Below are 27,489 nucleotides of genomic sequence, written 5' to 3'. Positions count from 1 at the left end.
GAAACAATAAAGAAACAAAATATTTTCAAAAAGAAAGATCTGTTTTCTTTTTTTTTTTTCCTGGGACCTGGATAAAAAAAGCAAACATCTTCCATACTGGCACTATAAGGCATTTGACTACAGACTGGCTGGAGAAAAATGAACTCTGACTATAAATTACGTATGCTTACTAGAAAAAAAACCAATAGAGATGAACTTTTTGAGAGAGCAAAGCGGGATCACATGATTAACTATGTCTCACCTCAGATGGTGTTTATCTGATCTCTCCACATAGAACAAACTAAGATATCTTGGGAATTATCCTTCTTCTGCCTACATAGAAGGCACATAGTTCACCTTGATAAAGGACATCAAAACCCCATATATATGTCTCAATACATCATTCAAAAAGGCTAATGTTCACCTTCAGAAAGTTAACACCTGAAAAATGGCATGTATCTATCATCTCCCATTTCTAAGAAAAATCAATGGGTAAAGCAGAGATGATCAAACTCCAGTGTGATTTCTGTCAAAATCTGGATGTACCACAGCAGGGTTTCAAACTGGAATATTGCATAGACATGGCACAATGGTACTAAAAACCCCTCTTTTCATGATAACTGAAAGTCAGTGAGAGGTAACGCTGAGTGAGGCTGATCTTCATAACCTCTTTATACAATCAGTGGTGAGAAAAATAAGAGAGAAAAGGTTTCTTCTGAAATTATTTCAGAGTGCTTAACTTAAGCTCCTGCTCTGAATCACCTGTCAGAGGAACCTCCTCAAATAGTCTAAATCAGCCTTCACAGATGACCCCTTCTCCCAGTACATTACTAGGGAAACTACATCTTCTCCATCGCTTTCCCTGCAGCATGTGACACTGTGCTGCTGATCTGCTCAGTGCCATAAATGGAGTATGTCCTGCACATCTGTAATAGCACCCATCATTCTGCAATAACAGGATGTGAAAGGTACAACTGCTGTCTTCCCTCAAAAGCATCTCTCCATAGAGCCAACTTCAACATTTACAGCTCATGATTACTGAAATTCTACAGCAACCATGTTTTCAGCAATGCTAAAATATCAGTACCCACAAGAAGTTAAGAACAACCACAGGCATTTCTCACTGGCCACAAGAGTTGACTGGAGCCTACCCTAGGATCCCATTGGACCTGATACAACCACAACTGCAACAACTATGAATGCAATTATAGTGATCACTTATTTTACCTTGTTAGAAGGAGAAGTTCATACAAATGGTGCAGCTATTTTTTGGTACAATGTATTAAAAAATATATGCACAATGTAAAAAAAAAAAAAACAATCACCTAACCTTAATTAGTGAAAAGTTTACAAATATCTTTAAAAAATATTTTATATGTTATGTTATGTATTTTAAATATAAAATACAATATGTATTTCTGAAAATAAAAATACAAATAAAATACACATGTAAATACAGATTCAGGAAATTATAAACTGGTATATATCAGTGCAACTTATTTTTTATGATTTAAATAGGTATGCATTGAATGCATCGTCAGTGCATGTTTGAGATTTCGTGAATTTGGGTTTCACATAGAAAACCTCCTAAAAAAGTTCTTCTGTGGTCATTTGGTTTTTGTTTATTTAAAAAAAAAAACAACATTATAGTATTGATTATTTATGAGGTATACTGATGAGTATTTCCTATGTTACATTTATGAAGTAAAATATCATGTATAAAGCACATAATTCCTACATGTTCAGAAAAAAATATATTTTCTCGTGGAGTATGAGCTGAAGAAATTGTAAAGTAAATTAGAAATTGGCAACTAACTTTAGGAATTAGGTTGCTATTGCCAAGCACATTTTTGCTAGCAAATTTTTTTTGTCTGCATCCCTCTAAACCAGCCTAATCCACCTAGCTGATAAAAACCAAGAAGAATATGTCCAGACACAACTTCAAAATTATGTTGCCAGTGTGTTATTAACACTCCTAATTTTATCTTATATCAACATATTATTTGGTGAGACCAGTGGCAGAAAGCTTTAGAGCAGCACATGCACAGACACTGTACAGAGGGTGGTTTGTCACAGCGCTAGGCTAAACCTATGGGATTCCTTGAGGTGGAATGTTATGGCTTCTGTAAGGTTTATGTCTAGACTATATCTAGTCTAGGTCATGCTTGCAAAGAAAAGTTGGACCAGATAATCCTTAAGGTCCCTTCCAACCTGGTATTCTATGGTTCTATGATGTGGGCTCAGAATTATTGAACAACCTCATGGAACTGAAATATCTGGAGAACTGCACAGGACTATTATCTGACCTGATGGAACCATTTACGTGTTACAGTTATTGTATAAGATCTTAAAAGTAGCACATGGTTTCACAACCCAGAACAAAAGCTGTGAAATATTAGACTAAAAATTCTGAGATGCAGTATGATAAAAGGAAACCTGTCCTGGCTTCTTTGAACTTCTTCATTTTTATGACGGGCTGATATCTCTTATTTGCCATTACTGTATATGAGACTTTATGAGTGAATATTGAGTGCAAATTCACAAATCACTTCATGAGAAGCTTTTAGTCAGCTGATTCATATGAACTTTCATAAAATCTGCCATAATACATTAAATACTAGCCTCACAGTGGGCAGCTGCAAGCCTCTGCACTGCTTACATGTGGTCTGCACGTGAGCCAGGGTGCCAGGAAACGAGAAAATACAGATAAATTCAACTCCTTTAGACCAAAGGATAAATTTGAAAGGTTGTGCTAAGAACAATTTAAACCAGAATATGCCCAAGTTCTTGAGCATCATATGGCCTCTTTACTCTATTCAGAGTACTGAAGAACATTGCAGCACCGGTATTGATGTCCCTGGCATTTGACTGCATATATAACAGCACAAGTGTAACACCTTTTCTTAGGGACTTTTAGTCCAATGATTAAGTTAAAGTGCTGTACTTCACAGAATGTGAATAATTTATCATATCTGAAACTAAACTTGGGCTCCTTCTACCTTGTTTGGACACTAAGCAGTCCTAGCATATAGAAAACAATGAAGATTGTAATTTTCATCATCCTTTGGGATGAATTAAGGTGCCGTATCCATTTTTTAAAAGCTAAAAATTCTTGATGAACAGAAAACGGCTTTGGGTAATTTCCTGATGGACTTATGCACTCAAACCACCACAGCTGAGCATGTCAGACTATTAGTGCTTCAGCACTGAATATCTGACAATGCTTTAAGGTCTCACTGCTTGGGACCTCATCCTACCATCTTATACCAGCAAGGGCACAAAGACAGAGCATGTGGAGTTGACTAAGATGTTTGACGTGATAACTGTAAATTGTCCACATTTTGCAGCTGTAGTAAGGAATGGTGATGACAGCTATGTGGTACACATCTACTTTTGTTTGAAGCAGAATGCCTCTTTCATTCTAGACACACTGCTTTAATCTCCAAAAAGCTGTGCTGGCTTTTGCTACAAGCTCAGTAAATGTACTGTTTTGCTAAAATATGAAGTTCATCTTCAATGTCATGCTGGGAAGAAATGGGAGAAACCCACTTTTGTGAAATGCATGAAGCCATTTCTTGTGGAAGTACAGGGAGTCGCTCCATAGAACAGACACTGCTTTTAAAAATGCATGTTTACATTTGAAATATATTATGGAATTAACCCAGAAAATGTAAAAATATTCTTTTTTTATCCACTCTCTAAACTGACTTTATAATTCTGTAGACATGATAATCAGTGTCTTCCTGTTGTAGTTATGCATAGATATCACAACAACATTTCAGTGCTTCAAGTAAAATTTTCATTAGAAATTATTTTCTCTTCTGCTTATTAAAATGCAAAATTTGCCAGAAGTAGGAAGGAAATTAAACATATGGACCAGTGAAAAAATGAGCTGGTTGTTATAGGATGTGTCACAAAGGAGTTTTCACTCTGTCCTCTAGTGCAACTGAAGTGAAAATACTCTGCATAGAAAGAGTTAACCAATTTCATCACTCCCTGCAATAACAGACTAGGAAACTTTGCTGTGTCAGATCCTGAACTTATTTAGTTGATGTTCTGATAGCAGTCAGATTCTTACTGCTCGGGGTATCAGACATTTCTGAGACCTCTCAATCAAAACAATGGGTTTTCCTAGTGTGGAAAGTCATGAAGGTTCTTAATGGTATCTTAATGATATCACATCTAGTTGGCAATGTTGTGGTTTAAGCCCAGCTAGTAACTCAGAACCATGCAGCCACTTGCTTACTCCACCCTTCTTCCCTCCTGCTCCTGGTGGGATGGGGAGGAGAATCAAAAGAATGTAAACCCTATGGGTTGAGATAAGAACAGTCCAGTAACTAAGGTGTAACACAAACCTACTACTGCTACCATCAATAATAATAACAGTAAGGGAAATAACAAGGGGAGAGAATATAAAACTAAAAAGGGAAGGAAAAAAGACCCCAACAAACACAAGTGATGCACAATACAATTGTTCACCACCCACCAACCAATACCCAGCCTGACCTGAGCAGCGATCTGCCCTTCAGGGTGACTCCCCCAGTTTATATAGTGGGCATGACGTGCTGTGGTATGGAATACCCCTTTGGCTAGTTTGGGTCAGGTAACCTGTCTCTGCTCCCTCCTGGCTTTTTGTGCCCCTCCTCACTGGCAGAGCATGAGAGACTGAAAAGTCCTTGATCAGGGTAAGCACTGCTGAGCAACTGAAACAGTGGTGTGTTATCAGCATTGTTCTCAGAATGAAGCTGAAATACAGCACTGTACCACCTACTAGGAAGTAGAAAAATAACCATTAAAGCTGAACCCAGGACAGGCAATCAGTCACTAGTGGTGTCCCTCAGGTCTCAGTGTCAGGGCTAGTGTTAATATCTCTGTTGATGATCTGCATGAGGGGATTGAGTGCACTCTCAGTAAATCTGCAGAAGAAACCAAGTTGGGTGGGAGTGTTGATCTGCTGAGGTATCTGGACAGGCTGGATTGATGGGTTGTGGCCAATGGCATGAGGTTCAACAAGTCAAAGTACTGGGTCCTGCATCTGAGCCACAACAACCACATGCAATGTTACAGGCTTGGGGAATAGTAGCTGGAAAGCTGCTTAGTGAAAAAGGACCTGACCGTGCTGATTGACACCACTGAACATGAGCCAGTCTGTGCCCAGGCAGCCAAGGAGGCCAACAGCATCCTGGCCTGTATCAGAAACAGTGCAGCCAGCAGGGCTAGGGCAGTGATCATCCTCCTGTACTTGGCACTGGTGTGGCTGCACCTTGAATGCTGTGTTCAGTTCTGCACCCCTCACTACAAGACAGACATTGAGGTGCTGGAGCAGGTCCAGAGAAGGGCAACGAAACTGGGGAAGGGTCTGGAGCACAAGTCTTATGAGGAATGGCTGAAGGAACCAGGGTTGTTTAGTCTGGAGAAGGGAAGGTTCAGGGGTGACCTTATCGCTCTATACAACCACCTGAAAGGAGGATGGAGAGAGGTGGGGGTCGGTCTCTTCTTCCAAGTAACAAGTGATAGGACATGAGATAACAGACTTAAGTTGCACTAGGGGAGGTTTAGATCAGACATTAGAAAAAATTTCTTCACAGAGATGGTGATCAAACATTGGAACAGGCTACCCAGGGCAGTGGTGGAATCACCATCCCTGGAAGTGTTCAAAAACCATGGAGATGAGGCCCTCAGGGACACAGTTTAGTGGTGGTCTTGGCAGTCCTGGGGTAATGGTTGGACTTGATGATCTTAAAGGTCTCTTCCAACATAGCTGATTCTATGATTTTATGATTCTATGACTAATCTGTTGGGGAAAAAAAACAAGCTGCCTAGTACATAGAAATTACTGAACTTTGTGAAGAACAGTAACTGATGTCAGAGTTTTGTGCAAAACTCAGCTCAATTATTTTACTATCTATGACAGTTAAAAACATACTACAATGTCAAAGGCATAACTTCCATTAAGGCATGTATCAATCCATGTATGCAGAGTGCTGTAATTTACTATTGGTAATTAATACCATCACTGATACTATTTATCAGAATAATTTTTTTTTTTTTTAAATGTTACATGTGTCAGATAAAATAAAAGTTTTGATTTTGGGGCATAATTTGGGACATAATTTGCTAATAGCATTAAAGAAATATTTAAAAAATGTGTTGATTTTTGCAAGGTAGCCCAAACGTTTATTAGCAAACTATGACTATTCTGGTTGCAATTAAAAAGCCTTTCCAAATGGGTCAACACACCTAAGTGCTATCTGCAGTCATTTAGATTTTAACATCATGGTTATTACTTATTATCAGGCTGCACAATGAGATATTGATTACTTTTAACCTTTAGATCTGAGAATTCAGGAAAAGTCAAGGTAGTAGCAAAGCCTACCTTTCCTGTCCAGTAAATTTATGGCCTTTAGTGGAATCCTAATGATTCCTATTAGCAAGGCAAATCTGAAATTAGTTTATTCTCTTGGCTCATACAGAAATGATGACATATCTAAAAATACTGCATGCATAGCATATTTGTAGTTACTACCTACAAGAGGCTCAATCCTGCAGTGTGCTGAGAGCTTCCTCCAAAGTGACAATCACCATTTTCCACCAGCGACTGTTCTAGCAGCTCCATGCAGGCACTGACAGATTACCAGACAGACAGAAGCTATCCTGTGTCACGCAGTATAGGAGCAAAATTCTTCATGTTTTCTAGTTTATAACCAGTCCCCAAAGCATATTGTCCAAATATATCACTCTACAGGCTGTTAATCTTTCAATAAGTTTTCTTTATATGGAAAATCTGCTTGAAATAAAAACTGAACAACAATGTGGCTTCAGTAGGTACGCAGAACTTGTTTTAAATGGAACGAAGTAATCCAATTAAACTAATCTGTTTTACAAGTTAAAATGATACGAAAGACATTAATTGATCCTTATAGGCTGATGCTATTTGAGCCCTCTCTCTGTTTGCACAGCATTTGGAACTGCTTTGCACATTTGTATCCTCTAACAGCAGAGAACTCAGTCCCCCAGTTCAGGAGAATTATGGGCAAGAGAAACATATAACTGTTATGTGTTAGATTAATTTGCAGAACACTTGGCATTTTATTGCCAAGTAGTCAAATTGTTCCAAGTTGTTCCGGAAGGTTGTTATTAATAGTATGTTTTCTGAGGAAAGTTCTGTCTACTTTTGGAACTGCATTTCTGTTGCCAAGGAAACTCCTTGAAGCACAGCATTCTAGGAGCACACTGCTGCTTTTGTTTGCCATTATCCTATTCATATCATCTAAGTAAGCACTTTACATACTTTAGTCTCCAGTTTCAAATGTGTAAATTTTTATGTATTTATATTATCACATTAAATCTAGTTTGGGCTTCTTTTCAAACTCTGTGACTCTTATAAGATTATTTTAAGTTGCATTAAAGGACAATTTTGGTTGTTTTGGTTTTTTTTCTCTTTTTTTTTTTTCCCACAAGTTTTCAATAAATTAGTTTTAATTTGAATAATAGCTCCATAGGTTATAGCACTAAGTCCTTAAGTGTTAATTATCTTTTCACTCTGAAATTAATGCAGTCATTTCCTACTGACTCCTCTACACCATTATTGAAGTGCTGAGGAAAACATGTCATTGAGTTCTGAGCCAGAACTGTTGTGATTAATCCTGGTCACATGGCCAATCTCTGCCAAAAGGAGATCACTGAAGAAAGGTGACAAAGACAGTGATTTCCTGTCAGCAAAGAGTACGACAGGGCTGTCTAGAAGTGATGCAAATGAGGGAAACTTTCACCACGGTTTGTTTGATCCACTCGGGGCCGCAGCACACTGAGCCAGGAGAAAGGCACAATGGAGCAGCAGCACACCCAGAGGAGAAAATTAACTGCACCTTCCGATGAGGGATAGCTTCCAGTAGGGAAACAAAAACTGCTAGGAGATTTTTTTTCTTTTCCCCTCAACTGTTTTTGAAAGGTATCTGTAGCTTTTGCTGCGCGTTTTCATGTTATTTAATACAGTGAGCCGCTTCCCTTTGATGAAATAGTTCAGCAGTTAACCTGTTTTAAAGCTGTGTCAACTGGTTTGTTTTCAAAATCTCTGCACTACTATGTAAGGGTCTTTTTCCATCTATCATGACCTTTGTTGCTCAAGACTTAACTTGGGAAAGACTCACAGCTTATGCAGTTTGTATTAAACCCACTATACATTACTTGTGATCAAACAGAAAAATATTTATTTGATTTGATATTTTAAAATGTTTAGTTAATTTTATTCTGAACATACTAACAATTTTAACAATCATACTGCACTTATTTAAATGGAGTTTTAATCTAACACAATTAAGTTCTGCAATTAATCTTCTGAGGAAAATTGAAAGAATTATCATTAACTTTTCTGCCTAGTATACTCATTTCTAATCTCCACAGTCTAGTAAATACTGATTTGCTTCATTTTTGAACATTCAAAGTACAGAATTACTCAAGTTCCCACTAAAGGGCTAATTAGCAGAGTTTAAGTTCCTTGGGTTTGATCCTCTAGTATGAAGGATCTTGGGTTTGATCCTCCAGTGTATGAATACAACTGAAGTCAATGCAAGTTCTGTTTACTTAGAGCTTATGAGATCAGACTCACATGCAGTAGATTAAAATGAAATAAACATGATACATTTGGTGTTAAACTGAACTATTACAGTGGTACAAAAAAGCCAGAGTCCAAAACCTTGGAAATGCTCTTTTTAATTTTTTTTCTTACTTAGATAAAGCACCAGAGGACAAATAAACCATCAGCAGTTCATTCTGTGACTGCTATTTTATCAAATACTAGTTGATTTTCTAAATCATTAGCTAGTTTAAGACTGTAAAGCTGAAATCATTTACGGCTATGGGGTAGCATAGCAAGAAGAACATTTTTCTCTTTTTGTAAATCTTTGCATTGAAATCTACAATATCTAGAGAAAGTCATATATACATATTCAGATATACAAAAAAATATGGCTGTGCTCCTCCTATTATATTAAGGGCAAAATAAAACCTAGTTAAAGAGAGGTAATAAGTATCCTCATAAAAAAAAATCTATGAAGCTCCTGGAATATTGCAAAGCAAAATTAAGCTGAGAGTTGACTTAAATCTATATTAAATCTGAACATAGAGCACTGGGAAAATAGTCTGACCATGAAAATATATTTTATTTTCCCATATGCAATTTTAGCATTTATATATTATGTTATGCTGCTTTAATGTATGCTTTTCCCTTCCGATTTACCTGTTTTATCATTGCTCCTTCCCATACATAGACTCCTCAGGGACAATGATTACTGCTGGTAATAGTGATACCACAGCAGGTTCCCTGGCAGAGGTGCCTTGCTGAGCTGGCTCAGAGGTGCAATTTCTTGTCAGCTCAATAACTGAGAAGAGGGATCTATGGGTTTAGGAGAATTCACCAAAATGCAGAGAGTGCAATTAGCAGGTTCACATTTGAAGCTGTAACTAATAAAGAATAACTAAAGCAGGACCTGTGTTTTCATAACACCCCATGTCATTGAGGAATTCTGAGAATAGCTGCCTGAATTTCTCTTTACAGATTTCTCTCCCTACAGACCAGCATGGCTGTGTTCACTGTGAAGCGTAGGCAGTGCTCCTGCCCCTTAGCTGTGAGCACTAGACCATTCATGGCTCTGTGTAAGAACCTCCAAAATAAAAAAAGGTGTCATGATTGATTAGAAGAGAGGTTTACTAGGCTAGTTTTATAAAACTACAAATACTGGTTTTGAGGGCATGATGCATCCTTACACAAATTTCTGAAACTGAGGATGATAAAGACCTTCGCGATTTATCTGATCTCTCCTCACTAATGCAAAACTGTTCCTCCAATTACATTTGCTAATGTTTTCTTTTGGCTACTTTTGAATGTCTGAAATTATGGGGCTTTCAACAACACTTCTTTGGAAGGTTTTTTTTAAAACTTTTTTTTTTTAGTGGTTTTTTTTTTTGTAGTTTTTTGGTTTTTGGGGGGGGGGGTGTTTTCTGGTCATTTTTTTTTTTTTGTGGTTTTGTTGTTGCTTTGTTTTATTTTGAAGGCTAATAGATCTTAATGCTATGCACTCAAGCTTTTTACATTACCTGAAAATACTCCTCCTGCTTTATGGACACTCCTCAGTCATCTCTTAACCAAACTCTACATTCCTCGTTAAGTCTTTCCTCCAAAACTTAACAATTTGCTTGCTGCATTCACTAGAAAGGTATATGGAGAGAATACTCACTGTGGGAGGGCCTGCAGTCTGTTTTTACCCTTCTTCAAGTGGTTTTGCAGTGACCAGATAGGTACTTTTGGTTTAGGGGCTCTATTAATTACCAGATGACCTCTCTGCGGAAGCTGCAGAAGTAAGTTGCCTGTGCTTGGAAGCAGTCCTGATTTGTCTGTGCTGCACAGACTACAGACTCAACTACTCTCCCTGACACAAACTTTCTGTTTTTGGAAGTGTCATGCCTATTATAATAAAGAATTTCATAATATTAAGAAACTAATACCTCCCATTTTGAACATACAATATTCTTCATTTTGCCATCATACTGTACTGCAAGCCAATTCTTAAATTATTTCCCTCTTTTATTCTTCTCACTGTGCATTATTAACCCAGCCTTACCATCTGTAAATATACTTAATGGTTACACTTGGATAGCGGAAACGGAAGTAGCCTAAATAGTACCTAAAATACTTAGAGTACCTAAAATACTGATTAATCTTTGTTCCTTTTCATATTTAGGGATGGATTGTTTCCTTAACATTTCTGTTTATTGATTTTTTTTTTAGTATAGGACTAAATACTGGTTAGATTAGGCATAGTACAAGCTGGTCTTATATGGACAGGCACTACCAAAACACTATTTTAGATTTGCAAGAAACTTTTTACCCATTCTGACATTGTTCATTTCTGAGCCTAGACAATTAATGTGCGATTAAGTCTGATTAAGTATTTAGAATGTTATGAAAAAGACATCATTAGAAAAAAATAAGAAATTACTGTGAAAGCAAGAAATGGAGGTCACTGAATTAAACTTACTTGCAGCCTAAATAACTTTGCATCTGAACTATATTTCAATTTATAGACATATTTTAATTCATGTGAGAACCCTTTCTCACTAGGTATTTTAAACAAAAGGCCTAAAATTAGGAATACTAGAATGAAAGAAGACTATCAAAAAATTAGGATGCCAAAGTAAGAAAAAATAAATTATATTTAAGAAATTATCAACTCATGCAATCATAGACGAAAGAAAACAACTTCTATTTGACCTTGAATGTACTATTTATTTGATAAGAAATAAAAAAAAAAGCTAGAGGGTAGCTGTTTCTTGTCATTATACTGTTGCTGGTTCTGTGGTTAGTTATTAATTTTATTTTTTATGATTCACAATCTGCTCTTTGAAATATGCCATATGCTCAAAGCAATTCAAGGATGACAACTGTCAGAATTACTCCAATAAAAATTGCCTAAATGAGGAAGATTTACTGCAGCCTGATATTTCTGTCAAAAGCCCCTCCTTTCTTTCCCCCACCACCCCTCAGACCCATAGACTACAGCTTCTCAGACACACAGTGAACTCTGAAACAATTTTAGGATCAAATCACACATTTTTGGGAACTTCTTAAAAGTACTATCTAAAAGAAATGATAAAGCTTCTGAGCTAAGACTGCTATGACAAATAAGAGAAATCGTGTGTGTGTGCAGAAAGATATACATATATGTTAGATGAAGACCCTATAATCAATATGCAAGTTCAAAATCATTTTTCTGAAATCATAAGAGTGATGACTTAACATGACAATGTCTGCTTTATGTATAACTAATAAAAATTAAATTGGAAGAGTCCTGTATCCTGGCACCAGCAAACCAAAATCAAGGCAGATTTCTTTCTTTGCAGATGAGGTCTGAAAGGTGGATAAAAATCCAGCTGAAAGCTCCAATCAAAACACATTTTGTTAAATTCTACCATTTATTTTTTTCCTTCATTTTGTTTCAGTCTATTTATTAATGCAGTTTCATTTATTTCTATTCATTTTGAAGACAAATCTTTGTCCTTCTATAGAATTATGCCAAATAGAATGTGATAAAGGGAACTTTCTTGCAATTATGATGTCGGTGCAGCCTGTCAGCGCAAAGGGGATGGAAATGAGGTTGGGGACACGGAAGGGAATTCTAATAGACACCATGATACATACAATGAACGCAGTGATATCCTGTGAGAGAAAGACTTGTCAAGCTAATCAGATCTTCTATAGCTAGGTAAAGGCAGTAACGGTAGCGCTAACCTTGTAAAGATGCTGCTGCTGCTCCTCTGACATCATCAGGTCATGGCTGTCCATCACGATGGATTCCATGTCAATCAGCCAATCCCAGAGCTCCTGGTATTCTGAATCAAAGTCCAAAAGGCTGTAGATAAGGAATGAAATGTATTATGCATAAATACTGTGTAGTTGTTAAAATCTTGTATTAGAATAATATATGCTTGAAAACTCATGATGTTCCTGGGTATATTTCTAAAGAGACATTCTGTATTTATACAGAGTGGATGAAAATGAAAACTGAAATCCAATTTAACCCAGTGCCATGACCTAAATTCAGTGGCTGATGCCAAATCCTGACAACTGTTGGCATATTGCATTTGCTTCAAAAATTTTGAAATAGAAATCCCCCATAGATGCTGTTGCTTAATGTTTTTCTAAGTGCTGGCTTTATATTGAGCAAACTTTGCAACAATCATCTTGATATACTTCATATAAAAATTTTATTTTCTTCAAAAAATGACTCAATCCATTCAGCCATCCCTCTGCTGTCTATCTGCCTATCTCTGTAAATATCCTACATTTATTTTCATGGATGAGTAGCTAGCATTTCAACTTAACGCCTTAAGATAGGCTTGAGCGAATATGGTAAGCCAGTGAGAACTAAGGCCAGATACAGTATTAGACAGGTGTTCCCTACAGACATGTAAGAAACAAAGGTAAGGACAGGAAGTCAAAACAATGAATCCTTGAATAGCCAGCAATCATTAAAATTCAAAGAGGATCACTACGGTTTTCAACAAAATAAATCATTAGAATAAGGAGCTTAAAAGGATTAATGTGATTCTCTATTGAAAGCCTAGTGAATAAGTAAAGCATAGATTCTGCTAAAACACTGTGATACAAGACAGAAGGTACACGCTGAAAAACTGCACATTCCTCAGAAAAATACCCCTTGAAAAAGGATCTTCAAACTTGCAAAATTTAAAGTAATAAAAGCCTTGCAAGTAGTATCAAAAACCTCCCATATTGATCAAACAACAGTGCATGTTTCACTAAAGCTAATTTCTCCAATTATTAACAAGTTTTCTAGCAACCTCATTAAAAAAATTAGCAGTGTTTCAACAGAGAAACAATAAACTAAACATGTTTTAAATGTTATTAATGCTATCGCATTTCATTTGTTATTAACTAGAGTACCACATGCATGGTAATTTTGAAACCTTATAGATAAAGTTGTGACAAGTAGAATAGTCTTTCTGCAAGAAAGCAAGAGAGAAGAAAGCATTTGCCTTCTGTGGTATTATTTTCAATGAGTTGACAACAAAGGAAGTCTTGTATAATGCCCAAGTGTTGATTCCTGCTTCTGAAGTAACTCTCTAGTTTAATCCACTGTACTTAGTATACTTTTGCTCAATAATTTATGAGGTGCACTTACTTAAAATTGCCCGCTGCCCTGAGAAAGTAGGCATAATGCTATTACAAAGAAGAGCAAGCATAAAAGTGCAAGTTACTATTGTTGAAATATAATAGTTTCATTTGGCTTTCAGGGCTTTTCTCCTGTTTCAGGAGGTATTTGACTCAGATATAATTTTGAAACTAAACTAAAACTAATTCTTTTGAAAGGTACATTTACAGTGATACTGAATCTTTATCTCATCTTCAGAAAGTGGTATAACCATACCGCATCTTAAGTATCTGTTGCTCTTTTTTTCCCCTTTCATCTTATCCAAACATTATCCAAAGTCATAAAACTGACAGGCAGTTATTAAAACATACGTTTTATCATATGCAAGATGATTAGATTTCATCTCATATAGATCAGTACAGATTCAGTTGGGCTTGGATGATGGTACCTGTGAAAAATCTAAATGAAGATACGAAGATGTCAGGAAACAAAGCCTACAACCAATGTTCATGACCTGCTGCTACCAGAATGGGACGGGATGCCTTTGGAAACAGCACCAGGAGGCAGACTGGGATTTTAATATAACAGAAGATGTGCTGGCTCCAAACATCCGCTTTGTGTCTTAGTTACAGTCCAAATTGGTACATTTATTCCTGTAACAGAATGAACTGGTCCTTTAAAGACTGAACGTTTTGATTTCTGTCTAAAGACAGGATACTCCACCCAAAATGAAGAGTGAGAGACACAGGATTCACTGGGAAAAGCCCAGGAAGGTATGCAAGATGCAATGAGGATTTCCTGCCCTCCCCCACCCCTGCCTCCCCCAAAGTTTATGTACTGTGCCTATTCTCTTTTTCAGGTTTCTGCTGTAAAATAAAGTCATCTGGGAGCATTTTTAAGCAAACTGTCTATGGCAGTTATTTCCTTGAGCCTGAAGACAGTGACGCCAGCCTACAAAGGATTATCATTTTTTTTAAATTTGAATGCAATATTTTAATAGCTCTAAAATAACTCTGATATTAAAAAAAAAGTACCTTTCTTAAAAAAATGAATGCCTCACATCTAAATGGATGGATCTACTCTTAAATTATTATTTGGTAAAGGAGGTAAGTTACTAAACTGCTAAAAAGACATTCAGAAAATCTGGAAACCGTAGAATCAGTGACAAGTTAAGATTAAAATGTACCTGTCAGTATTTCAATTGTATATCGAATTTTTTTTTTTTTTTTTTTACTTCAGAATCTTTACTTCCTGGTTTTAGCAGATTAATTTAGTCTTTTTATACTTCCACAAGCAGAATCAGGGAAAACATAACTTCTGAAATACTGAAATGTTTTACAGATGCAAGAACTATAGATAAAAATCTAATTTTGGTTGATTATCCAAATCCATCAATTGCTAAAAAAAGGAATAAATTAGGTCATTGGTTTATTACAGATAAATATTCCTCCACTATAAGTACCCAAACATTGCCAACAAGAATGCTATTAGTTAAAGGGCAAATAACAAAAACTTCCTTAATATAGGTTTTTTGGTTAATAAGCTAAAACCATTAGCTGCATAATAACTAAAATTACATTAAGAAGTATATTTTATCTTGGTAAACAGGGAATCAGATATGCAGAATTGCACATCTAATCCCTTGACCCCTAAACATATTTCTTAAAATATGGACATCAATTTATTATTTTGAATGAAAATTCATGAGCACCTTTCCCATGAGAGAACCAGTTCGTCTGTGGCATTAATAAATAAAAAGAAATGTGAAGCTATTTCCATCAGTCTTTTTCCCTATGTTTAACATACACTTCCAGTTTGTATTATTTCTTTGCTGGTATAACTCAGATGGTATTTAAGAGTACTGTAAACATTATGGTATGCCTACAAAAATATTCAGCCAGAAAAAGTTCTTCCACGTTCTTTGGTTATCAATTTTTGGAACTCCTTTCACATGTTTTTAGAAAAAGTTCTTCCATGTTCCTTGGTTATCAATTTTTGGAACTCCTTTCACATGTTTTTATTAAAAGGATATAGGAATTCTGACCTTAACAGCTTTAAATTGCATTATATTCTGTGCATACGTGAAGACCCCTCTAGTGCGTTTATCTCAGAGCCTCATCCATGATGGCCCAATACTAGGTGATGATCGAATCTCAGGATCTGGCCTTAATATTGTGCAGTGGTGCTGTAAATATCATACCCATATCTTCAAACAGTACCTGTTTAAATTCCTCCCCAGTTTTGAGAGGAATACAGTATTTCCAGGCAGATTTGCTTCAACATTTTACAGCTGCTCTCAACTACTCTTGGTTACCTCTTGCAGCCTGGCTAGCTGGTGTTCTCCTGCAGTGGGTATTAATCCAGTTCTCTTCATTATCACTTTAACCATTTATCCCATGCAGATACATGTTAAGCCCCTCTATCACTGGTGTAACTAGATTGCTGTTCTACAGGAAATCTCCTGTTTACACACCTGCTTGCATCACCCTATGCTGCAGACACTACGTTACCTATCTTAATTTAGTTCTTTCTTACACAAAACCACTTCTCAAATCTTTTTTCCCCACTAAACAAACAATTCTCCACCTATAATAAATTTTGTTCTCCCTGCAAACTCCTCTTTCTTTCTCCTAGGTCAAATCTCCACTATAGCTAATGGATAGGTACCCTAATTTTCCTAAATGACCCCTTCTTTGTAAAGAGCTCAGTCTCTAGCCAGGTCATCCTACTATGGAACGTCTGTCCACAGTTTTTGTGTCCATGGTTTTTATTCATTAGGGAAATGTTGTATCAACTGTATTTTCAAACAGTTGAAAGGCATTTCCATTGTGTTAAATACAATATCTCAGACTGGTTCAACTGGAAGTTTTCAATCTGAATTCAGCATGCCATAATTTCTGTAAGGGCTGAATACATGATATGGTATGATATCCAGCTGAATACATTATATGTATTTGTCTTCCTCCAGTCTTTTCACCCCTTTAGCCACTGTTGAGCCTCTAAGACTGAACATGGGATGGCTGTAAGGGCCCGGAAAGGTGACCACAGCACTGAAAAGGTAGGGAACATTAGCAGATTACCATTCCCAGTAATAAACATGTGATTACGAGCACAGAAAAGTGCATTTAAGAGCTTATTTGCTAATCACATAGGGTGTGTAGAGTTACAGGCTGGATTTTTCCATGAGGCTTAAGCTTTATATCCCCTATCCTCAATAAAATCAAATGTCTCTTGATGTCTTACTGTCTTATGTCCTACACAAATTCCAATCATAATTCTTGCTTGCATTCAGTTGTGGCTGCAAAATTAGAAGCTGTTTTTTAATATGTAGCCCCAAGTGCACATTTATATACATATACACACCAATTCTGAACAAATTAGTTTTATGGCTGGCACTAGCTGCACTGGCGTGTTTGAGAATCTGACAGATTTCTGCATATGTAATCAAGATCTCAGTAATCCTACATAATTAGCCCACATCAACTTTTCTAAAACAGTCATCTTTTTGTATAATAAGAGGGGATGTTTACAAGGCTCATTTATCTTTACAGTTGGTAATTTAATAAAACTGTGCTTCCAAGACCTCAACATTGAGTTAATGATTGGAAAAAAGAAGTTTTGGAGCTAAAGAACTCATGAACACCTTAGTCAATGACTTTGCTTGCACAGGAAACTGTAGGCACAAGTTGTACTGTATTTACTGGTTACAAGAAAACTTCTGTCAGTAAAAGGGTGTACCCAAACAATGAGCACTATCTGGCTCCTTTGAACTGCTTTAGCCCCACACAATTATGAACTCACAAGTATGTTCTTATATTCAGTTAGGGGAGTTAGCAGTTGGAAAATAGGGTTTTCAAAAGACCTTCAACAAAAAGTCTTAAACCAGAACTACAATTTTTCTCGGTTGTGAAAAATGGGCAGCAAGATTCCATTCTATCATAGTCGAGTGATTAATTTGTCCAAGATTCTTTGCTCAAACTATTATGAAAAGCTGCTTTTATATATGCACATACGTATTTAACATGGGGGGGGGGGGGGAGGGGTATGTGTGTGTGTGTGTGTGTGTGTGTGTGTGTGTGCGTGTGTGTGTTAAGACTTATTAAAAAACAGAGAAGACCAAGTCAAGGGAAAACATTTAACACCAAAGATTTCTAGAAGTAGAAAATTGAGATGTTTGAACTGGTGAACTGTAAGAGAATTTGGCTTCACATTCATATTTCCTCGTCACCAGCAGAATAATGATTATAGAAATTTGTTTTTCCAGAGGTATTAATACATTATAAAGATGCTTCCTTGGAAGATGCTAAGAAATAAAAAGATATGAAATCACATTACATTACATTTTTTTAATTCAAAATAATTGATTGCTATTAAATAATGTTAGGTAATCCTATGAACAAACCATGATTTTGATAAAATATCCAGGACCCATTATTTTTTTGCATTCATATATGGAAAAAAAAATTTATAGAGTTTTCCATGCCTCTTGGCCTAGGAGGAAGCAACCTGGTTAACTAGAAGTAAGAAAAAGTATATCATATAAAAAAAAAATACAGATCAGTGAGAATAAAACAACAAAAAGAATAGTTCCCTACCCATTACTTCCCACTGTGTGAACTTTTGACATATCAGCAAACTCTTCCTTTCGCTTGCTACTGCTGTTGTACTGTTCACTGTACAGCTTTAAGGACATCTGTTCAACAGCATCTCTTTGTGCTTCCAGATAGCATAGCTGAACCTCAGCCTAGAAAAAGAAAACAAAGAGAAAGGAAAAAAAAAAAAAAACAACACTTTTTTTTTTTTCCCCAAAAAAATTCAGAAAGAATGCATTTAAAGCAAATACTTTTGGACTGCAACAATTTTAACCTAATGATTCACACCATCATTTTTCTCCTTGAATGATAGTTAAAAAGGCAGAACTATTAAGTCAGAGAAAAGTATTGTGTATTGCCAAATATTAGAACTGAACTATTTAGGTTTCTGTAGGAGAATGTGCTATATATTCCATGAGACAGATATCAAATTAAATGCTTTGTTAAAAAGTCTGGACATGAATCAAAAAGACATTAGATATCATGCATTATGACAGAACAGGCAGCTACATAACTTTACATTTCTTACAGGCTTCAAGACTGATATTGTTAACACATTATCTGTGTTTTGTAATTAATGAAAGCCAAACTGCTATAGGTACTTTTGTTTTAAATAGTAAGTTTAAGGAAAACCAAGCAAATAGGCATTATTCACATTCTGCTTTCCCATATCTGGCATCCACTGATTACTCAGCAATTTTAATTGTGAGGAAAAAGGCAGTAAGTGGGATGTGTTGTTTTCCATCAGACTCTGCCTGGACAGAAGAATGTTGAATAATATTTAGCATCACAACTTATTGAATAGACACTTTATTTATTGCAGCTGTGGTGATCAGTTTGGTTCTGAGGCTAGGAGAACCAGATGATAAAAGGATAAAATGTGCTGTTTGCCATACTTGCTCCTAGGAATAGGACAAATAACAGAGGGTAGAGTAAGTTCAAAAGCACTTCGGGACCAATATGCTATTGTTTTCTTTTAATATGCTTCACTGAAAGAAAAACATATTACAAATTCTGATAATCTTTCAAAACCTGCTACTTCTGTGTAACTACATACTCTTATTTCTATTGGGAGTGGAATGCCTGCTTAACTGTTTGATGCTATGGCAAGTAAATGCAGGAAGCATGGAGGAAATTTTGTATAAGGACTCTCACATTTTCTACTGAAGGAGGAGGGAAGACTTTGCTTGGCTGCTCACAGCACAACAGAGTTACCAATCTATGGAATAACAGCATCTGTAAAGAGAAAGCAGCGAGAAGGCAAGAGAGAAGAAGGGAAATCTGCAAAATCTAGCAAAAATGCATGCAAGTGAAGGGATATAGGTGCTGAAGAATGTCAGTAGGGAAAGTCTGAAGGAAGGCTGGAATATCTTTGTAAGCTTGCAGTAATAGTAGCTGGGTATATTTACTTATACCTTGCCTTGGTGCAATTTTTCCTGAGTAGTAATGTAGCTGATTTGGAAATTATATTTCCTTTTAAAATTTCTCATTCAAACATTTATAGTTTTCTCTCTCAGTTGCTTCTTACAGTGAGATTTGTTATGTTTGGAGAAAATAAATAAAGAAGCTTTTCACAGATCTTTCATTCTCTGTTAACTCACAAAAATAGCTGTAAATAGGCAAATCATTAATGTATATGGAAAATGGGAGAAACAGAATAGTGGGAGAAAAGAAAAATACTGTGGAAAGGGTAAGTAAATATATAGAGAGGGTTGAATAGGAATCCACTATTTGTTACTCACAGCCGTAAGGCCCTCTTGTACTGAGGATTATGAACTCCACTGATACTATACTCTACGAATCCTGAATACAAGCAATTGCATCCCAGTTCTTGTAGCTCAGAAATATGATCCATCTATAAATCAACTATGTTTGGTTTTAAACTGAATTTCTGCTTTCAACAATTGCAAATACCTACATCAACTCAAATTCAGGCAGCACAGTTTCAGATGGATCTCTCTGATTTCTGTATGAATTAATCTATCTCACTGTTGTATTTAACTGTTTTTTGTCTCTGTTCTACTGATATCAACTGCAAGTCCAAAGAGGCTGTGAAGACCTCGACTAGGCATTGATCGGTTTAAGTCTCAAAAAACTACATTCTGCAGAAGCTGAACTAACAGGGTTGAGGCACTATCTAGAAAATAGTACGCAGCACAGTTATGCAATAAATCTATTGCAGTTTATTCTCAGTTTAAAATTTTTAGTGCTAATGAAGGACTAGTTTTGCAGTATTCTGGCAAAATGAAGAAACAAATTTATGAATTGCTAATCAAATACAGAAAAGATGCTTGCTTTACATCCTAACTTATTTTGAGTGTGCATTTTCAGATTGCCCTACATGTGCTTTTTTGTTACTTAACACAACTATAAGAACTTTATCACAAAAACATGTCTATGCACATGGATATCCAGCAAATCCTGTGAAAGTCTACTGAGATATGCATCATTCCAAATATATGTAATAGAAACTGGGTGGGAGGCAGTCAGTTATTCATTTACTTTCAGTGCCCCATCCCAGAAGTGGAATTCAATTTCTCCTTTTTCAGAGGATGTAGAAATTCAGAATTAGTGGAAAACTGAACATGGGGAAAAAAAAAATGCCAAGGAATAATACTTAGCACTTGTTTTCAACTTCATGGTCCTCTTTTAAGTGACTATTTTTGCAGTAAAAAAACAATAAAAATGCTGGTGATGGTCTGGCTACATACTTGCACATATTCTCTACCTACCAGGATGGAATGAGTTTACAATATTCTGTTGTAAATTAAACTGAGTTATTGCCAATAATCAAATGACAAAATGCTCTCATTATTCTCAGCCTAGGGGATCCAATCTCTGAACAAGACTATGAAAAAACAGTAGTCCTGGGGGGAAACAGTGAAAAAAATGTTATACTTGTGCCAAATATTCCGTTCTAGTGATCAATTAATAATGGTAAATATTTTCAAGGCTACTGTCAGAAAGCTCATTTTCTAAAAAGCAAAAACTTATAAATAAACCGTGGGAGCCTGGGGTGCAGAATCTGTTCCTTAAGACTGGCTTTGCATGACAACATGGAATGTCCTTTACTATACAGAACACTATATAACACGAAGGAGTAATCATTGACAATACAAATCAATGAAAATACATTGTATTTCCTATTAGACGTACATGTTAGAATGACTTTATTCTGAAGTGGAGAAAGACAAGACAAGGGATAATGGCTGTTAATGTGTGTGGAAGGAGATTGAAAGGTTATTTTGTATAGAGAGTGTCAAATGACGGACTCAAAATTTACACCAATATAAATTGGAGATGAGAACTCAGAGCTAATTTGTTCTGCTGAAACAAAATTTTATATTGGAATGTACTAGAATAAATATCATGGAATTGGTGTTTAAAGGAAAGTATTTTCAGACACTCTTTCCTAGGGAGCACGTCTTTTGTTATGAACTAGGTTACCATAAGCAAACTATTCTGTGTTTTAAATATACTAATTATGATACATTCAGTTGGATTTGAATTATGAAAGTACCCTATCTATTATCCTTTCTCTACAGTACTGTAGAAAAGCTATACCACTGCCACACTAGACTGTAATTACTATAGAATTACATATGAAATACAGACATAGTTCAATTTCTCTGACATTATGTAAACTTAAGCTGGATAAAAACACTGTTTCTTAAATTGAAGCACAAATTCCAGTTTCCACCAAACAAGGATGTGGTCAGATGGCACTGCACAGTATATAGACTTAAAGGCTCCCCTATATGCATATTGTATAGAAATGCAAACTCACTAGCATGATTATAAAAGGATGCATATCCCAGCTTGGCAGTCTTTATATCTTTGTAATTGGTAAATTTCTTGAGAGACAAAATTGGGATTAATTCCTTACCACAATTAAATTGATCACAGTAGCATTTATGCGGTCATATCTTTGCCCTCAAGCATTTTTTGTTGTTTTCTGCCATAATATTCTGTCTAATTCTCCACATTATATGTATACCTCTCCATATATGTAGCTGTGGAGAAGGCTTCATAATAGCACATGAAAGAGATGCTGGCTCTGTCACAGGTGCAACCACTGAATAAATTTATGTTGAGCACACAACTCAAAATACCTTCCATGGAGATGTAGCTTACAGAGAGTTCTTTGGCAGTCAGGAGGCCACATATACAGACTTGATCATCCACCACTCCATCCCCATAGCCAGCCAACAGGTCTTCTGCTGCTGAAAACATTTAGGGTAGATGCAGTACTTCCAAGAATTCACACTGGCATTTTAAATGGCAGTGTGTAACAGAATCATAGAATCATTTAGGTTGGAAAGACCTTTAAGATCATTTAATCCACCACTTGGCAGTTTTAGGCTTCTTGGAATTCAAGTGGCTTCTTGGAAGCACTGCTTCTACTGCAAGTGTAGGCATTTGCTTTTGTTGTTGAAGCAAGACTGTAACTCTTATCTTTTGTCGTATTCTGTTTGTTTGGGGGGTTCTTTGGGTGTTTCCTCTTCCCCCTTCTTTTCTCTTTTTCCCTACTCACTTTGCACAATTAAAATGGGGACCTGGCTCCAGTTGACTTCTTTTTTAGTCTGTTACCCGTTTTGCTTTTGGCTTCCCTGCCTCTTCCATCCCTCATATTGCATACTGTCTTCAGAATGGAATCGGATTAAAAAATAATCCTATAATATAAAATGTGTTTACTGTGAGTTGCACATTTGATAGTCCTATTACAAAGGACATGCTGGTTTTTGATCATGCAGGAAATTAATTGTTAATCACGGTTTGCTTGTTACCCGTTAAAATCTTAGCAAAGTGTTTTTATCATCATAAACCTCAGAAATGCTTTTATGAGTAATAATGTTATCATTTTACTTTTTAGTGCACTAAAAACATCATAACAATGTGAAACCTTCACATAGAATGAGCAAAATTACAAGGCAACAACATTCTTACTTATCAAGGTACTTAAACTCATCATAGAGCTTAAGTAGCAGAAGTAACGGCACAATGAATTTTAAGCCCGTCCATTGGAGCCATAAAATGAAATTTTAGATAGAGTAGTGCTTGTTACAGCAACCAAAACTTCAGGCAGTTCCCAGAGCCATCAAAACACAACACACCAGTGAACAACAGCAGTATCTTTTTGCAGGGTTTCCCTTGGCTTTCAGAAATACATAGGTTTTTTGCTGGGTTTTCATAAAGATTACGAACATGATCTGTGGCTTCAGAACTGTGGAGTGCAAATGCAATCAGTAGTGTGGCCTCAGCAGCATTGTCTGACCAAGTCCATGCAGGTGTCCTGACTATGCTCTTAATTTAAAGTTTGGACTTTTGGTGTCTAATTCCTGACTGTCCCCCTTCCTTTGGTTCTGCCCGGTGTAACATTAAATACGACATAAGAGTGTGGCATGCCCTGTGCATCAAACAGATCTCAGCTATGTACCCACAGAAGTTTCTTATATCACAAATACCAAGAAGCATTGAAGAAAAGTACGAAAGGATTAACCTCTCCAGAGACTTTCAAGACAATAGTTTCTGACAATAGCATCCCAAAATTGTGAGATGAAAAAACTCCTTGTAAGAATAGGAACTGAACAATGGCCAGTATCTTTTGCTACTTCCCTTGTTTTTCAGGTCTGCTTCTCCAGCCTGCAGAGCAAGAGACTGACAGGTGGGATGCAAAAGAAGGGTTTGTAATTATTGGGGGCCAGATGGGGAACAGGCTTGCGCTGACAACAGAAAGGGCTAGATTGACAGATAGTGATTGCTAAAACCAGCAGAACACACAAATTAACAAGGATGCAGATCCAGCCGAACCCATCAACATAACAGAGCGTCTTTCATCAAAACTGCCACATGCCTTCCAGTTCCTTCAAGTGACACCTTTTCACACGCCACAAGAACTGTCGCATGCCCAAACAGTCCCATTCTTACAAATCTAGAAGAATTTGTCCCATGAAAATAGTAATTCATCAATACAACCTTTTGTCTTGGTTTTTTCCCTATCCAGTAGAGAAAACCATTTGTTATAGGAGGTCAGAACACACATTTGTTGTATTGAAACACAAGGTTGAATAACTTTCTGGGCCTGCCTCAAAAGCCCCAAGTAGCCAAGAAGAGGAAAGACTAGTCAGACACAGAAATTCTTTCCTCAGTGTGCTAAAATTTTAAACTTAATCTTACTTAATTAAAAACTCCACTATTTGCACAGTTCTGATTGCTCCTACTATAACTTCTGTTTGCATATTTAGAGCAATGAAGTAGCTTAAAAAGAGATTCTTAAAGAGTCTATCATCCAAAACACTGATATTTCTAACAGTCATGCTCCTCTAAAAGGCTTGTGTACCAAACCACATGGACAGGTAATGCATCTAGGATGATCTGTAGGGCTGGGCACCCAAAATAGCCATGCCCTTAAGGTTAAAGGTACCAGTGTTCAGAATTCATGATAGCACACTTGTGCAAGTAAAATTCCAGATTGATGGCGCATATTCCTCTGGCCCCATCTCTGCAGCAGACTGATACGTGTATTTCTATTTAAAAATAATGAGGGATGGTAGGTTTTGCAAAACCAATGCCTCTTAGGGAAAACTACCCAACACATCCCAGGAAGGCATGACTGTGCTAATGTAAAAATGTTGTGCCGTTGCCTTGGAAATTTTGCTCAGAGAGTTACTTGGTGCGTAATTTGGAGAAAATCTCTTTTCTCATCACTGGGAGCTGTATTGCTTTACAGTGAAGTGAAAACTGATAACTTATTGGTAGAAAGCGTCTTCCAAGTTATCTGAATTTATTATATTGAAAAATCATATTTGGAATCAAATATAAGGTAATTATTTATTTCTTTAAACTTGCAGTGTATGAATCTGACATTACTTTGGTAATTCGCTTTGACTTTTTATTAATTTTACCATATTGTAATAATATTCCTGCTCTACATTTTGATATCTTTTCAAGAACAGAGATTTTTGTATAATTCTGTTATTTATGCTGAAAGGAACCTACATAAAATTGAGAAATTACTAGTAAGGTGATGCCATATTACAGAAAAAAATATTAAATCCTTCTGCAAAATAATACATCATTGTGTACATGCTACAGAGTAATTATTTTTAGTGCATAAACAGTTTCCTTTTTTTCCCCAAGAAGCTCTATTTAAAAATTCTATATGCTTGAGAAATGCTTCATATTTATTATTACAAACATATACGTGTTCAATAACTAGTTCCATGATTTCCTAGACATACTAACTCACAAAGCTGCAGAAGTTTCAAGTTAAAGCCTCCTTTGATTCAATATTTTGAGACAATTATTTTGAGAAGCTCAATAGTGTAAAACATTTTCAATTCCAAACTCTTACAATGAGTGTACCTCAAAAACTCTTATTGAATGCTTATTTTATTTCCTCTGAAATGGATTCTTCCCATGCCTAGATTGTCTATTTGACATTATATTAACACTACAGATGGCAAAGTTTTCTTACTATACAATGTAAGTGGTTTGGGTTTGGTTTTGTTGGTTTTTGTGTGTGTTTTTTTGTTTGTTTTTTTTTAATTAGGATCACTTTTTCTTCTCTTGCAGGGGGAAATTAATTTATTTAATAGCAGAGAAATGCAGGTTAAGTATTTTTTTCCTATACATTATTTTTCCTATCTGTATACATGCGTGAGATATATATCTCTGTGTGTGTGGTTTTTGAGGAAAATTAGAAACAGAAAATACAAAAAAGAGTTTTGAGGAAACAAAAGAAATATATTAATAAAAATATTAGCAATTATTGTAGCAACAGCAGAATACATAGCTTAATATACTGGTGTGTACTACTGCCTCACCATGTATAAAAGGCAGGCACAGACTGCTTCTGTTTTATTTATGATCCTCAGATGAGGACCCTCTTGAAGCACCTAACACCTACTGAGGTAGAGAGAAATGTAAAAAGATAACTGTTTTAAACATAAAATATTTGTATTGCTGAGAGGTCACTGTTGCCGCTGCTGACTTCATTGCAATTTGCATACTATTAAAGCATTACCCAATGTTTGTAAAATTTAATTTTAAAGCTATGCAGTTAAAGATGTTTGCTGAATTGTAAGCACCTAGGACATTTGGGAAATTTGTTAACACTTTGATAGTTACTGTATTTCTGCCTCACTTTGCTTTTTATTTAATCCCCCCACAAACACACACTATTCTCTTCCATTTACGACAATGAATCTCATTTTAATGCAAGCTGAGGTACTTAAAGCCCCCCAAGTATACTGCAACAGTACAGTAATGGAGATAACTTCCCCTTTTAATCTCAATATATTTAAGTTTGTTAAAAATGTCACTAATTTATTTATTTTTTGCTGGGGGCTGAGATCCAATTATACTCCTATAGACTAGAGGTGATGGTTATGATTTTCTACTTCACTCTAATACAGGCTTTCTCATTAAATCTCACAGCTCAGTAATCACAGTCATCACATTTGTGTTTCTGTGCTGCATTCATACTCACATTCTCTTCCCCTGGATTTCCATCCTCCTTCCCCCACTCCCTCCCCTAAGATCTTTATTTACTCCCTGGCAGAAACTGCAAAATTAAAGATGTATAATGTGCAGATACAATCTTTGCTTCCTTTGCTCTGCCAGACTAGCTTTTCATTCTAATATACACTTAACTTTGGGAAGTACTGATATTAACTTGGCTACTATCGTATGTGAACTACCGCTCCCCTCTGAAGTACTATAGAAAAGTTGTCAGATGACAATAAAGAGGATGGAGTAAAGCAGGAACAACAAGAATTACTTTACATACTAATAACAGCAATTTAGTTAAGGAACAACAGGAATTACTTTACATACTAATAACAACAATTTAGTTATCAAAACAGTACAGAACAAGCCTGCCTTTATACTGTTCTTTAAAAAATTCAGCTTCCTAGTTCTAGTTCTAATAGATAAAGTCTAGTTCTAATAGGAAAATACTAGTTCTAATAGTCTTTTCCTATGGTTGAGTAATGCACAGTTGCACTCAGCCCAGTGCCTGTATCCTTATTTCAAAGAGAATCATTCAAACCGACATCAACCCTGTCAAGAATCTTGACTTTGAGCTGCTAATGCAGAATAAAAATCAATATAAATTTTGATCATTTGATGAATATTTACTTCTTTCTTTGGAGCCTAGGGATTTAGAATTGAAAACTGCTGAATCAAGTCATTTTATTTTTTTTGTGTTTGTGCCAACACCAATTTACTACCCTCCTGAAAGTTTCTGA

At 36.1% G+C, this 27,489-nt stretch overlaps 1 protein-coding gene across 7 annotated transcripts in view; it reads right to left on the bottom strand.

Moving 5' to 3' along the window:
• Positions 1–27,489, bottom strand: part of AKAP6 (A-kinase anchoring protein 6) — a 280,658-nt gene that overhangs the window by 73,021 nt on the left and 180,148 nt on the right. For all 7 annotated transcript variants that reach the window (XM_061463486.1, XM_061463487.1, XM_061463485.1 and 4 more), the window contains 2 exons: positions 18,242–18,390; positions 12,266–12,386 (listed from right to left, as the gene is read on the bottom strand). In XM_061463486.1, the coding sequence (XP_061319470.1) occupies positions 12,266–12,386; positions 18,242–18,390 (270 nt within the window). The remainder of the gene's footprint in view (positions 1–12,265; positions 12,387–18,241; positions 18,391–27,489) is intronic.

The sequence above is a fragment of the Pezoporus flaviventris genome, unplaced genomic scaffold, assembly GCF_033815535.1.
Source record: "Pezoporus flaviventris isolate CSIRO_AGI_PZ_B2104156 unplaced genomic scaffold, CSIRO_AGI_Pfla_v1 ptg000036l, whole genome shotgun sequence".
NCBI lineage: Eukaryota > Metazoa > Chordata > Aves > Psittaciformes > Psittacidae > Pezoporus > Pezoporus flaviventris.
This window is presented reverse-complemented; position numbering and strand designations above follow the sequence as displayed.